This window comes from Platichthys flesus, chromosome 15, assembly GCF_949316205.1.
Source record: "Platichthys flesus chromosome 15, fPlaFle2.1, whole genome shotgun sequence".
Taxonomy (NCBI): Eukaryota; Metazoa; Chordata; class Actinopteri; order Pleuronectiformes; family Pleuronectidae; genus Platichthys; species Platichthys flesus.
The window spans coordinates 12,987,172-13,002,487 of NC_084959.1; the positions used below are offsets into that span (position 1 = coordinate 12,987,172).

General features: G+C 41.1%; 1 protein-coding gene across 1 annotated transcript; it reads right to left on the reverse strand.

The window, feature by feature from the left end:
* Positions 1-2,688: 2,688 nt before the first annotated feature.
* On the reverse strand, positions 2,689-11,734 carry LOC133969768 (calpain-5-like). Its single transcript, XM_062406458.1, has 13 exons — positions 11,473-11,734; positions 9,479-9,674; positions 9,176-9,307; positions 8,596-8,804; positions 8,004-8,196; positions 7,730-7,920; positions 7,055-7,132; positions 6,775-6,970; positions 6,568-6,690; positions 4,548-4,750; positions 3,970-4,091; positions 3,737-3,873; positions 2,689-3,303 (listed from the first exon to the last, which is right to left on the reverse strand). The coding sequence occupies exons 2-13, from the start codon at positions 9,641-9,643 to the stop codon at positions 3,121-3,123; spliced, it is 1,932 nt and encodes a 643-aa protein (XP_062262442.1). The 5' UTR covers positions 9,644-9,674; positions 11,473-11,734; the 3' UTR covers positions 2,689-3,120.
* Positions 11,735-15,316: the final 3,582 nt, after the last annotated feature.

Consider the following 15,316-nt stretch of genomic DNA (forward strand, 5'->3'; position numbering starts at 1 on the left):
CTCATATTTCTTTTGAGCCAGCCTCTTCCACAAAGTTTCCGACACACTTGTAGATATCAATTCCCTACGTGTGCCTGATTTTCATCAAGATCTATGAATTATTCTCTGAGAAATAAGAGAAAATGTAGAAATCCCACCTATCTCGTAATGGTAAAGCAAGTGAAAAAAGTTCCTGGTGCCACCCTCTGATCTAGATCCAAACACAAATTGAATGGCTTCTTCCCTGACCCAAAACCCATCATCCACCAGGTTTTGTGTTAATCCGTCCAGTCGTTTTTTGCATAATCCTGCGAACTAACACACAAAATGCAGATGAGAACGTAGCCTCCTTGGCGGTGGTAATCATTTCTTGTGTAATATAATCGATTAATGGGCTTTTGCAAAAGATCAGTATAACACTGACATGTTGATATTTAAATCAACATTTTGTAGCAAAAACATCTTATTCCATCAGATAATAAGAGAGGTCTTTAAAAATGTACATACACACTGTGCAGGATCAAGGACTAGAGAAACATTCTGTCTCGAGGTGCCGGTGCAGTATTCTGTGTGTAGCCCTGAATCCCAACGTTTCAGATTTTCCCATTTCTTTAAGACAGTGGGGAAACAGAAGGTCATGTAGTCATTTACCTGCAGTTAATGGAAGGCCCGGTGCCACACTTTATCACAGTGTCCCAAGCCTCCTTGTATCCTGAGACCTGTAACAAGATGACCTTTGAGAACAAAAAAACAAACATGGCAAGAATAAAACCCATTAAATGATAATGCATTCAAACTTAAATGGTCAAAACAAAACAGGCAGGAAGAATTTATTTGAACAAGTAGTTGTGTGTATAAACGAGAGTGGCCTTCAGTGGATTGCACAACTCCACCAAGGCCCAACAGTCCCCTTAAATTCTCGATCCACACCAAAGTGTAATGGTTTCTTCCCTGACCCACATCACATCCTTCCCACTTGTTTCATTATAATCCGTCCTGTAGTTTCGGCCTAACCTTGTGGACATAGAAACGATCAAGGAGAATACATAACCTCCTGGGCCGAGGTAATAAAATGAATGTGGACATTCCAGTGAAATCCAGGCCGACCTTTCCAGCTCAACACGTCCAATAAGGTCCCAGCTCTCCTCACCCCCCCCTGCCCCCTTCACGCTGCTCGTTCATGCCTCTGTGTCTTTATCTCATGTGATCCATACGTTTTGTTTATGTCATGAGCTGTTTGGATGTGTGGCAGATCAGAGGGGGAGGGGTGGTGTTCTCCACTGAGTAAAGCAACGAGTGCCATGTCATGATTGTACCTTGTCCTGATGAGCGCCGAAAACAGAAGAAGGTTCATTTTGTCTCCTTACATTCCATCCGAACCTTGGTTAGCGTTTTGAACTCCTCTCTGTGCAGAAGGCTTTCCACTATGTGTCGTAGCTTTGTCGGGTTTTTTCCCCATGTAGCATCCCTCAGTGTGTGAGTGTGTGTGTCTCAGTGGATGTGTGCTAGGGGGCTACCTCAATCTGCACTAGAAGATGCCTCACCCGTGTCGTCCACCTTGACTCTTGAGGTGCGGGCTCGCTGCGTAGTGTTATTGCACCTCCGATGTACAGCAGTCGTGCAGAGGATGAAGGAGGCCGCAGGATGCTAGAGTATCCATGCATGTAAAACAAAACCATACACTGTATCTCATCTTCGAATAGGTTAAGATTGTTAGGTTATGTATGTATGTATGTAAATACCATGGGAAAACCCCCCTCCCTTTTTTTTTTTTTTCAGAAATATGTAACTTAAAATGACAATATTCAGGTTGCTCGATGGTATGTATCAATATATGTTTTGCACCCTGGAAATCAAAAAACTGAAAAAAGAAGAGAGAAGAACACGCGCACGCCTGGATCCAGCTCTCCTGTCATCGGACCCCCCCCTCCTGCGGACAGAGAGCCGGTGAACGCAGCGCTCTGTGTGCGGGCCCACACAGTCTGTCCTGAGTACCACTGCTGAGTGTTCGTTCATGTATGTGTGTGTGCGGTAGGTGTGTGTGGGGGGAGGGAGAGGGGAGGGGGGGGGTCCTGGCCGGAAGCTTTTTTTTTTTCTTTTTTGGGGCGGGGCCTCTCGCCCCCTCCCCCCCATGTACAGATCTGGACAATATGAGCACAAAGGTGAATTTCGGGTCAAGCGACACCGCTGACGTGCCCCTTTTCTGTGATGGCGCCTGTACATTCCTATCTTCTGAATGTGTAAACCTGTACACGTGGTGTGAAAATTCCTCTATTAATGTGTATCAAGAGAATGGAACAAAGACAAAAAATGTTACTTTTTAAATTATTATTATCATTATTATTACTCTTATTATTGTCTAGCTTTGTAAAACTGCTGAACCATCTGGCATACCTCAGCAGGCCTCTCCCCAAAATGGGGGAAATAAGGTTTTGGATAAACTATTTTTAATTGTGGTTGAAGCAATAGACTTTTTGAACTTTGAATTGTGCATGGCTGTGTCTTGAGTGTAAAAAAAAACGACAAAAAAACTAAATATTGCAGTTTGGGAACTGGACTGAAATAAAAAGAGGAAGAAAACCACAGTTTTCGTGACGATGTTGTTGTGATGCTGAGGTTTTATTTTTTATTTTTGTTAATGATTGTGAGGTGAACTGAAGCGAGACGGGAACAGAGGCTGAATTAAAGAAACAGACAACACATGAATGATGAAGTTGTACATGCTGTTTAGTACGTTTCTCTGCATTGTGATGAATGTAGAGAAACAGGTCATAAATATGAAAATCATATGGCAAAGACCATATTACTCACAGTATGTGTAGTGTAGCATATAGAGGGATGGTGTCTTCACAAGCAACCTTGATAAATGTTGATATAAAACTTAAAGAAACATTTGTTTAGAAAAGTAATCAGAGAAATTAAAAAGGAAAGAATATTGTATACAAAGTAATTAACAGGAAGTGACATTCACTCTGTCCAATAGTGCCCTGTTTCTAATAGTGTAAAACTGCTCAGAGTGATCACGTGTGTTCTACACTGGTGGAAATCAAAGCTGCTGGTTTTGGTGCTTCTGTCCTCCATACGTAGTCCAGTGACTCAGCAATGACTCGGCTCTCTCTCTTAAGTCACTGAAGGCCGAGGTCACATGGCCAGCAGCTGAGTGGAACTGACAATCCTCACGCCGATGATGCCGGGCATCTCGTCGGCCATCTGCCGGCCCCGCTTCCTCAGCTGGAGGCTCTGGGGATCGGTGTTGTCCTTCACCGAGCCGGACAGCACCACTTGGCCCATGAACTCGTCCTGCACCGTGTTGCTGTTCCACACCTGAGGAGGAACCAGTGAGTTTTAGATACAGGGCAGAATTTCCCTGTCACACAGTATAAGGTGGTCGTGTGTCTTGGTGTTGGTGAGTTCAGACAAACATGAGACCCTGGACCCTTAATTATCATGTTCATTCACTTATAGAGAACATAGAAGTTTGATGTGAGTTATGGAGTTTAACATTTAACATTTATATTATCTTCAATATATATTAACGAAAAAGTACATATGACAAAGTTCACAAATATTGATTTAAATCTGGTTTAAAAAAAAGACACACCATTTTTTTCCAGACACATTATGTGCCATCAAATGGACTCCTTTTACTTTTAATCCTTTAAAAACAAACTGAATTATTGCATTAATTGTCTTTGAGCATAGATCTGACTAACTGAGATGAATGACCCTGATCAGGACCAGACAGACGCCATCTTACCTGCACAGTTACAGGCTTCCTGGGCTTCTTCCTGTAGAAAATGCCGCTGGTTTCGAATTCTGGTTTCAAAGTGTCCTTCTTGATGCTGGAGCGCACCGAGCGGCCCTCACAGGATATGATCACATATGGGTCTGCACCTGCATGAAAGATAGAGTTAAAGACACGTTTCTATAGACACTGATGATATTTCAGACCCATGAGGGCGAAGTGGAGCCGTGTGAGCGTCCTCTGACCTCCTGGGTTCTCCTGGTTCTGCAGCCCCTCAGCTCCATGGACGTAGACGTGGGTCACGACCTGCGGGTATCCCAGAAAAGAGCTCCAGCATTTGATTTTGGGTTTATCCTCTATCAGCTCCCTGTGAGGGTAGAGGAGGATTACGGGACCAGGAGAGCAGTTGAGTTACTACATCTTGATACTCTGACTTTGATATTATCAACTATCAGACAACGGAAAGACTGCAGTGACAAAAATAAACTGCTTGGACGAGCTGTATGGGAGTTAACAGGATCAGTTCATGTGTCATAAAGTTGCCAACAAGAACGTCAGAAGCAAAATAAAATCTCTGTCCAAGAAAAGCAGTGGGAGGGTGCTGTTGCATTAAAAGGGGTTTAATGTGAACAGTCTATCAACAACCATTATGGGTGCAGTTTTCAGGCTCCACTTTCCAAAAAACAAATTTGTGTGATTTTCTTGGACATTATCCATCCATGAACAGTCTGAACAGAGGGACGCTGTGTTCTCCCTTTCCCTCGTGTGTCTCACATCTGCCAAAATTACAGATTTACACTGACTCCTCCGCACACAGCCATACCTGCAGTCCGCCTCCACGTCCGTAAATATTCGGATCATGTAATCCCCCAGCGTCTGAGGCTTGAAGGTTGTGGGGAAGACGATGTAGCGGCCCTTCGGCAGCATGCACCTCATGAACACCGACCGGGCGTTGATGTAGATGGATGTCCCCACGACCTGCTGGGTCAGGATGTCATGCATCCGGTACTTCCTGTTCAGCTCCACCTGGAGAAGGGAAAAAAGTGTCATAACCAGGTTTCTCATGTTCCACATAACATTTAAAACCAGGATAATAGTTCATGTTAAATCCAAACTCAAGCATTGTTGTGAGGCTGGACTCGATGGACTGTGTGTAGACTGTGTGAAAACTTAACCTCCTAGGTAAGTGAGACAGATGGCATCTTGTGTAAACACTCTCCACATTTTCAGTACAGCATGATATATGAAATCAATAATGTATAAACATATGCAGTACACACACAATATTGTATCTGCAGGAGTAATGCTGCCTACATGTACTCTCCTGCCCCCTGTTGGCAGAATAGTGAAAATCTAATTCAGCACATTGTAAGTGTGTATTTTTTTCAGTTCTGAGTTAAGAGATATCAAATCCTGTTTAACGTGCACCTATACATTTTTTATTTATTTGTATAATAAAAGTCTTAACAGAGGCCAATTGATTCAACTACCAGGAAAAATAAATTCACTGATGAAACACGTCTCCAACAGAAAAATACAAAGTTGCTGTGGATGGTAGCACATGACTGAGAGTGTGGACACAACATGTGGAGTCCATCAAACAAAGGAGGACACATTGATCATCAATGATACAGGTTCAATTCAGGTTAATTGAACCTGATATCTGACAAGGAAGTCACTCTACAGTAAATGTGTTTTTTTATGCCACATACAGTCACGTGGCCTCATGTGAATGTGACAGACTCTGCCTACAAGATCGAGTCGAGACATGTTTAACAGCCGATAGAAAGGAGCAGTACTTTTACTTTCTTATCAATAAACAGTTAAAAACAGTAAAGTTAATGCATCGTCAAGTCTTCAGCTAGTTTACCAACTTTTTTTTCCAAACAGTGTCACAGATCTTGTCAGATTAATTTTTGTTTTTTAATTGTTTTAATTCATTGGTTGAGGCACATGTGGTAAGGGGTAGGGGTTAGGTTAAGTATGAGGGTTAGGGATATGGATTAAGGAGAGTAATGGGGATAGGGATTGGGGTAGGGGTAGGCATAGGGCTAAGGATATGGATTAAGAATAAGGATATAGTTAGGGTTAGGGTTAGGGTAAGGGTTAACTGAAAGTTTGTGCTTTCAGTTGTTTGACTTGTATTCCTGTATTTGAAGTTCTCTCCTAGCCCTGCTTTTGGAAGCTTGGGAAGCTTTACTGGTTTAGATCAGGACCCTCTGACCTCTAGGTTCGACACCAAGATGGTTAGGTTTAGACATCCAGATCAAGGGTTAGGGTTAGGACGATTGGTTGGTCAAGGCATTATGAACTAGAAAAGCTATCTAAAATGGTCGTCCAAAAGAGGGTTTCAAACTTCTGACCTCTACGTTTCTTTTTTGTTCATGTCAGGCTGAGGTGCGTGTCTCTGTTCTGTTTTCAGCCTGAAACAATCATCCTAATTGTGTGCATTCTTTGTGTTTCATGCTTTGTTGAAATGGTGTGTTTTATTTGCTGATAAACCGATCACGTAATGTCTGCCTGATGCTTTAAAAACTACAAGTTTTGCAAGAGAAAAGGCAAGTGAAGCCAAATTTTCCTACAGAAATGAGCCAAAGTTTGATGGAATGGCTCTTTCCCCCCTTAAATAAACAAACATTTGACAAACACCATTTCCTCTTGATGCATTCATCTCTAGTGAGTCTCACCCTGAGCTTTGTGTAATGTTGTAAAAACCCTGCATATCTCACACTGATCTTTGCCAGTCTTTTGGCACTCATCATACAATATGCTTGGTCAATCAATAACCGTTCATTAGAACAATACACTACTGTGGATAGTGTCTGTGTTGCACAATATATTACCTTAAAGATAATAAAGCCAAAGGTTATATTTTCTCCTTGGCCAACTCGTCTTTGGATCTTCACGTCTTTCTGTTGCAAGGAGATTTGAACTTCATCGACCTCCTTCGTCACGTTAAACAAATACTGTAAGAGAAGAAGTGAACAAGTAAATAAACAGGCATGAGCGCAGGTGATGTGAGGAGAACGTGCATCCAAAATGTGCAGCACCTGTGGATTTTGCAGGAACGTCTGCTTGTGGTTGGCGCAACCGCCACAGCGGTTCAATAGAGGATCTGAATTTTTGGTCCAGCTCCCAAAGTGCACAGCCTCATTCCACGTCTTGTCGATGCTGATCAGCGAAGTGTTGATGATACGGCAAATATCTGCATCTGTGAAGTACTTGCACCAATCTGCGAAAGACATCCTGTGAATGCAAACACATGTGTTGTTACACTGTCAAAGAGGAAGTAGACTCAACAGGTGGAGCTTTGCATCTGGAAGAACTCACCAGAACTCTCCATCGTCCTCCACCGTGATGCCGAGGTTGCCCCTCTCTGTATCCCCGACCTTTGACCATTCCTCAGAGCTGATGAACAATAAGTTAAGCAAGTGGTTAATGCACTTAAAGATTTGTTCAAGAACTAAATTCATAGTTTAAAATAGAATCAGACAGATTTTAATACTCAAGTTGTGGATTTTGTGTTGTAAAAGTTTGTCTTTTAAGTGAGCAAATACTCACTGTTACTCAAGTAGAATTTAATACTTTCAGTACATTTGTATTTATTTATTTATGAAAATGATCTTGCATCAGGAAAAAGAATGACCACCCCACATTCTTGTTCTTGTCAGAACTTCTAAAATAAATCATGTTTTTTCTCAATAAAATCTGAAAAATCACGTTTTTGCTGCAACAGTAAAATAAATCAGAGAACAATGAGAATACAATGTGTGAATGAACAATAGATTAAAGTGGATAATGACAAAGGATAGGTTTGCAGAGTTTTCATGCAGATTCACTTTTTTGTCACCATTGAAATCCACTGGAACTATTATGGTTTAGATTGAACACAGCCTCTGTCTCTTCTCTCCATTCAGGAACAAACTTCCCACCTTTTACTTTAATCTATTAAATGAAATAGAATTTCTAACGAGGGATAATAAGTGAATGTTGAAATGCTCTCACCTATCGCTCCAGGCTCCTTTCCACTCAATCTTGCCCCAGGGGTTCCTCATGCGCATCAGGGGGATGGTTTCATTCTTGAAGTACGCCAGCAGCCCGTGACCCAAACGCACCTTCTTCACCGCGGTGATGGCGTACGCATGTCCTTTCACCAGCCCGTTAGCCATCTTGGCCTCGATTTCATGAGGCTCTGCCTGGCGAATTTGTAAACAGGAATAGTCGGCTAAGTTTCTCTTTAAGTACAGAATCAAGGTGAACATTCAGGAACAGGACAAACCTTAATGGAGCAACTTATGATTCCTCCACGGTCGTAGACCTTCAGTAGGTCCTCAAACAGCTTGTCTTGTTTTTCCTGGTCTTTGTAGAAGGCTTCCTCCTCCAGGTTAATGGCTTCAGCCACAGCGCCACTGAAATCCACCACAGCTTCTCCAGTGTTTCCCCCCTCCAGAGACTCATAGCAGCCGGCGAGCCTGCACACCGAGGAGACCACAAGTTTAGTTACATATAGGAAGAGTTGCAGGAAGTAAAACCTTTTTAATAAATTGCTAATAAAGTAGAAGAGGAGAATGGATTCTATCTATTTGTAATTTGCAATACATACTAAAATAATGACAATACAAAACACAAAAACTGATGTTTGCTAAAAATACAGAAAGCAGTTATATTTGCTTGATTATACTATGCATTTACAAAATATATTGTGTTGTTATTATTAGTATAATAAGTAGTAGTATGTATGAGTTACAATAGCAGTTTGTTCCAATACTGACAATCATTGACAACATCACAAGTTGATGTTTTATAAAATCAACAATACGTAAATATGAAAATGAAAAAGACAGGAGACAATCTGATCGAAGTTTACTGACTTGGCGTAGGCCTTCTCCAGCAGCGCGCTCCAGAATTCATTGTTGTCTTTTGAATGACAGTAGATGAGTCCTCCATTGACTGTCGGCAGCCGGTCGTCCACCACCACATCCACCCACTCTCCAAACACCCAGAATTGAAAGTGGAAGATTCCTGCGTAGCCCTCCGGGTGTTTAGGATCCCACTCCTGCTCCTTCCAGTTAGGGATCACCTGGAAACACAGAAACATCAGTGTGACTAATGAGGCGCACGACTCCTGATGTCTTGTTTCTGACGAATTTAGATAATCATATATCATATCCTCAGTCATACAGTATTTAGACATAGAAGAGATCCTAATATCAGACTTTTTATACAACTATAAACCTAGAAATTACATATATGTTTTAATACTGAGAGTTTAAGTCTATTTGACAAAGGAAATTCCGTTTTGCAGTCAATCATTAGTGAACCCCCTCAGGCAAATTCCAGTGCTGGTCACATTCCATGCAAATACCTACAGGCCTCATTGATGTTTAGTTACCAGCAGAAAATATACCCAACACCTTGACTGTTCAGAGTGGACAGACCAGGTTAACTCACTTTCTTCCAGAGGTTTGGCTTCAGGGCCAGACAGGAGCAGGCAGCCACGAACCAGCAGTTCCCCACCACACCCTGGTTCAGGTCATGGGAGCTGATGCCCTCCACAAACAGGTGGGGATCATTGGATATCTCCTGCAGCAGAGAAAGTGACAAAATGAACCAAACACACTTCATCCTTAAAGATGTGTGAACATAATTGTGTAGGTTCCGTTGTCAGTCCTATTGCATACTATTTCTTGGAGCAATAACTGTATTCATTGACAGATGCTAGTGATGGACCATTACCACAACAGACTCACTCACCCCGGGTCGTTTCCACTGCACAGTACCAGAAGGCGGTTTCCTGAAATACAGCGATGTATTGATGGCTGGAAATTCTGGATCCTCGAACAGCGTCTTGTCCCTGATACAGTTGCTTTTCAGCTCAGCGTAGTGCTGGTTTTTGTACGCGGTGGCAGAGGAGAACATGGTCCAGATGCAGAGACCTCACAGCTGCAGACTGAGGACAGACACCAGACGTTTCTCAGGCTCTATGATAAATTTGTTATAAACAGTTTTTAGTTGTAATCGTGCGGGGGCAGGAGCTCCCTCCAGCCACAGACACTCATCGTTTCTGGACGAAGCCTGCTGGACTGGATCGTGTAAACGTCTGTGCTGCTGCACTCCCACAGCAGACGATGAGACAGAGACCCACTGAACTCAGTTTACTGATGAGTATTAAGCAACACTGACCATATTGTGCATTTAAAAGATGCGTTGTACTCATGACTGAAGCAGAGACGAATACCAGTTGTGTTCTCTGGGGAGTGAAGATATTTTAACCCCTTGACCTTTGTCCCCTCACACTGAACCCATGAGGCTGAATTTGAGTCATTAAAATTATTTTGGAACCATCTTCTAGTATTTTCCCCAAGAATAACACATCACAGCAAACCAAATTTAATTTACTGCAAAAAACAAGTTCAAGGTTGACTGAAAGTTTGTTCTTGGTAAGAGTCCTCAAGAGAGTTTGTGTGTTTCTTTAGAAGTAAAAAATAAGTAGTGAAATGTCTGGGTGAAGAGCATCCACTTACATTACTCATTTACAATATGTGTACACATAGCATATGTATAAAGTACATATATGTTTCAGAATAAATTAAATGCTGCAGATTTTTATTTCATAGATAAACAGGTTTTCACTAACTCCCAATTGTTTGTAAATACATATCTTTTCAGAATATATATACAGAAAATATTTTAACATTGACGGTATTTGTAGGATGTCTGTGCGTACAGCTGATAACACTTGTTTAGTTAATAAGCAACTTATATTACTAACATTAACCAGAATTATCAGACAGACAATATCATGTGACCGCTAAAGTAGGTGTGACAGCTATGTGTAGCTAATATACTGCTCACTGAGTGTCATGTTTGAGTTTCAATATTTTGAGTCTGTAAAGTTTTACAATAAGTTTATGCGAAGTGTAACTTTATTTGGAAGCATCTGTAACAAGTTTCACAAACATGTCCTTTAAAAAGCTATGTATAATACATACATCATAAAATGTATAATCCTAAGTAAGTTAACTGAGGATAGAAGGAAAGGATAGAGGTATGAGGGTAGCTCACAGTTATTCTCTCCTGCTCCAGGTGGTGTACCTGAAGTTCTCTCTTTCCGACTCACCATTGACCTACTTATTGTCACATTGTCAGAGCCACACCCAGGGCTGTGTTTGTTCTACTTCATATTCATTTTATTACCTGATGTCATTGCTTCATTCTGCACTGTGACATCGAGAAGAAGGAGTGCTATATCTTCACATGTCTCAGCTTCCAGATTAAAAAATAAATAAAAATGACCATAGATCTAAATCATCTTGTGGCTCTGGTGTGAGAGGAGGTCCTGAGCCTGTTTGCGCTTGTGAGGGAATGTTATCTGTTTGAGAGTTCCTGACGAATGTGGTCAGGCAGGTTATTTTTGGTGGGTTATTTGTGTAGCGTAGCACACATCTGTATACAAATGTTTGATTCACACACTGTTTATTGTCACATTCTCAGTTTGACTGGATTAAAAAAAGTATAAAAATTGACCATTCTATACATGTCGGTTACAGCTTTAGTCTTTTTCAGTGTTGCCGGGGCAGGTGAAGATCTGAGATTGACATTTAAACTTCTGAGGTAAGAGTGTGACTTGAGAAACTAAAGAAGTTTCATAAAAAAAGAAAAAAGAATATTTCCCAAACACTGTGTATGAGAAATTCCATGTGAATTAGAAGAGACTGTAAATATCAGCTTGTAGGTGTAACACTCACGTGTGCTGAGCTGTGTTATCCCTCCAGTGATCAGATCAAACACATTCACGTTCCTGTTCAGCTGCTGTTGGCTGTGTGTCCGCCTCAAATCCACACTTCTATTAAACCACCCGTCACATAAAACTCATTCCAGCTCAGCCTTTCTCTAAACAAAACAAAATCCAGCTCCCTTCGGTTTTATCCTCAGGCTGCGAAGACGTCCCCAAAAACTTTTAGCCAAACTCTGCCTCTGAAAACTGGTCCGACGAGCACCTCTCTGCAGCAGGAGGCGTCATACAAAGGCTGATATGGTGATTGCAGCAAGGGAGGGAAGAGAAGAGTGAAACTGAACACCTTTTACCTCCCACCACCTAGAAACTCATAGGTGAGGCAAGTAAAAACCTGTCCTTTTGTTTTACAATGACAACAATAAATGTAATATTTGCGTCACTGTCTGGATCTGGACAGTCTGGATGTATCTGTGTAAAATCATTTGCTTCCAGTTATCCCGAGGCCGATGGAACTGAACAAACATATCCAATAAGCCGTGTGCAATGTCCACACTGCCAGTGAACTGTGGTAATGAGACAAACTGGCCGCAGCTCAGAGGTCTGGCCTCAACTTTTACAGGGCACAAGAAGCACTTTGACTCCCTCAGATGACAAAAAAAGAAAGATAATCTTGGATAAGTCCAGCTTCAGACGGAGGGCAAAGGAGGCAGCTTGAAAATGAAAGGAAGAATGCTCGGGCGCAGCCAACAGTAATAAGGTAATTAACGGGAGCTAGACAGGCTGACCAAGAAACTGGAAACATGTCTAAAACTAAAATTACACTCACTAGTACACAAATCTCTGCCAAGGCCCAACAGTCCCCTTAAATGCACTTACCTTGCACCTCATTTTAACAATCATAGATTTTAGTCCCTAAAATGTGATTATGTAGGGGGGATTATCCAGATCCATTAATTATTTCCTGTTATAATGTCATTAAACTTCCCTGTCTCGCAATGTTAAAGAAAGGGAATTAAATCAATTCTTGGATCCGCCTCCTGTTGTTGGATTCACTCAGATTTTAATGGATTCTTCCCTGACCAATACCTTGGCCTTTCCTACAAGTCGAATGGAAATCAGTCCAGTTGTTTTTCTATAATCCTGTTTACATACAAACACAACAACAACACAAAAGACAGACAGACAGACAATGGTGAAAACATAGCTTCCTTCTCGGAGGTAATAAAAGTAAATCCTTGGGATAAAAAGTAACACAAGAAAAGATCAATGAAGGGTTTCAGATTTGAGCAAAAGTTTGTAAGAAAGTGTCGCAGTGTGTGTGACGTGAATTGAAAAAGAAAAGATTGCACTTAATGTAACGCAACACAGTAAAGCCCGGTAATCTGCTCTTGTGTTGATTTGGACGACGTTGTTGGCTAAATAAGGGACAGCCAAACTGAGGAGACAGTCGCTGGGTCAGTGAGGTCAAAAGGTCACTTCCTTGTGGGAATGTGTGTTCATTCATATACCACAGAATCCTTTGAGAGTCAACTATTAGTTTTTGTGTTTACCTTGAAAAACAACACAGAAGAAAATCACAGAAGTTGAGTCAGTCTGTTCATCCGTACGTCTGTCCACCGCTCAACTGGTCCCCTTCCAGTTTGGTTTTGAGTCTATTAAGTCTGCAGGTGTTTGAGAGGATGGCCGGTCTCTTCACCTCACCTCCACCTGCAGTTTCTTCTTTTTTTGTGGAATATATTACGATTCTACCTCTTAGAACTACTCTCGGTGTTTCCCAGCATGCACTCATGGATAAATCAGATGTGATTGTGGTTTCTGCACAACACATCCACATTTTCAAAGAACTTGGTAATAACGATCATTGAGCATTTGAGGATAATCCAAGCACAGTGTTTTAAACACAGAGTTATAATTAATACTGTGGATGTTTGAGTCTATTGTTTTATGTATGTGTGAGTAGTCGATCAGAAAAGGAATAATGAGTCGTAAGAATATTCTCTTGTGTGTCAGGTGTCGTTACTGTGAACCTGAAGAAGTGCCTTATGCAAACTGACTATTTTGGGGTTTTGCACTATTAGCGAGACTTAATAAGACATTTGACAAACTCTCTTCAGGCTTTAGGAAAGTATGACTCACTTTCACATTTCCAATATTAAGGCTCCACATATTTCACAATTAGTGTCTCACTAAGCTGTGTGGGTGTAAGGTACAATGAAGCCTCCAGGAATGTTAGAGGAGATTCAGACTTTTCATTTGTGTTGTTACAAAAGCAACAGCTGACAGCTTTTTGCTCGTACTCCAGCACAGATCTGTCCCATGCTGCAACACATCATCGTTAGACTAATTCCCCTGACATCTTTCTGAAAATCCTTCCTCATCCCCAGAGACATGTTTTTATGACACACAATGGACACTGTGTTAGAATTTGATTAGAACCGGATGGGTTAAAGAGACATACGGCTCCCAAGAGGCCACAGGCGGTCCAGACAATATTTGTGAACATGAGACAATTTATCTCAAAGCCATTAGGTGTTGACCTTTAACCTCTCGTTTTGCCAAGACATGAAATTAGAAATGCATCCAGAGAATGAGAAGCAACCAAAATGGACATAGGTGACAATAAAACCTCCTTGGTGCAGGTAATGACTTTTTTCTTCGGATGAGAATTCAAATTCTTATGTCCACAAGATAGTGACTGATAACTGCATTTTCTGCTTCCAATTTGTCAATACTGTTCCTCATCAACAATATCATCATCATCTGCTTCCCTGTATATGACAGAGAAATATCAAATTACAGGACCCACACACACACACAAGTTTGTATTTCTGTCTTAGTGAGGACACTCGTTGGTATTATGCATTCCGTAGAGCCTAACCCTAACCCTTAACCATCACAACTAAATGAAAAATACCCCAAACCTAAACCTTATTCTAACCCATACCTCTAAAACCAAGTATCAACCCCCAAACAATCCATTAAAATCAAAATGGTCCTCAAAAAGATATCTGTACAAGAGTATAAACACACACACACACACACACACACACACACACACACACACACACACACACACACACACACACTTTGGCCAGTAGATGGCAGAACATTCATACAGTTCTCAATGTATGCATCTGCATGTTCATATTTCCTTCAGTAGAGGCCGCTGGAGCCCAACTGTTGTATTGAAAGTTCAGCACGTCAGCTCCAGAGTCACAGTATGTCAGTAAAATGGGGGAGCAATGAAATGTGCTTCAATAAACCTGCATCAACATCCTGCATATTCTATACAATTAATATCGTAATGTGTTGTATAATGCTCTAAAATCACATCAATAGTTTTAAGTGGTCATCAATGAAGTTAAGGTTTTTGCTATATAAAGTACACATTAGATATTATATAGATGGCCATTATATTATATTATTATTCAGATAGATGTAGGGATTATTGGATGGTTGGAAGTAATTAAGATAAAAAAACTCTCACAGTATTTGTGAGGTCGACAATAACAAGAGGATCATTGTAAGATCTGCATGATGTTTGTACTAATCATTTAATTATGGTATTATCTGTTGTTCATATACATGTTTCATTGATACTCATGCACATATTTTATCAATGAAACTGGCATAAAACCCGGATGATATATCTGACGTAAGTACTTTGGTTCTATAAGCAGCTCACAAATGTTATGACTTGAATCAACAGTTAGAAATGCTGATGGTAGAGACATTGGAACGTGACGCATCATATTTCATCAGGATCATGAGTTTGGCCGCCGCAGAGGGAGCGTGAGAAACAGGTTTCCTGTTGCCATGGTGACGACGGTGGTTTTGTGTAATGATTCACACAT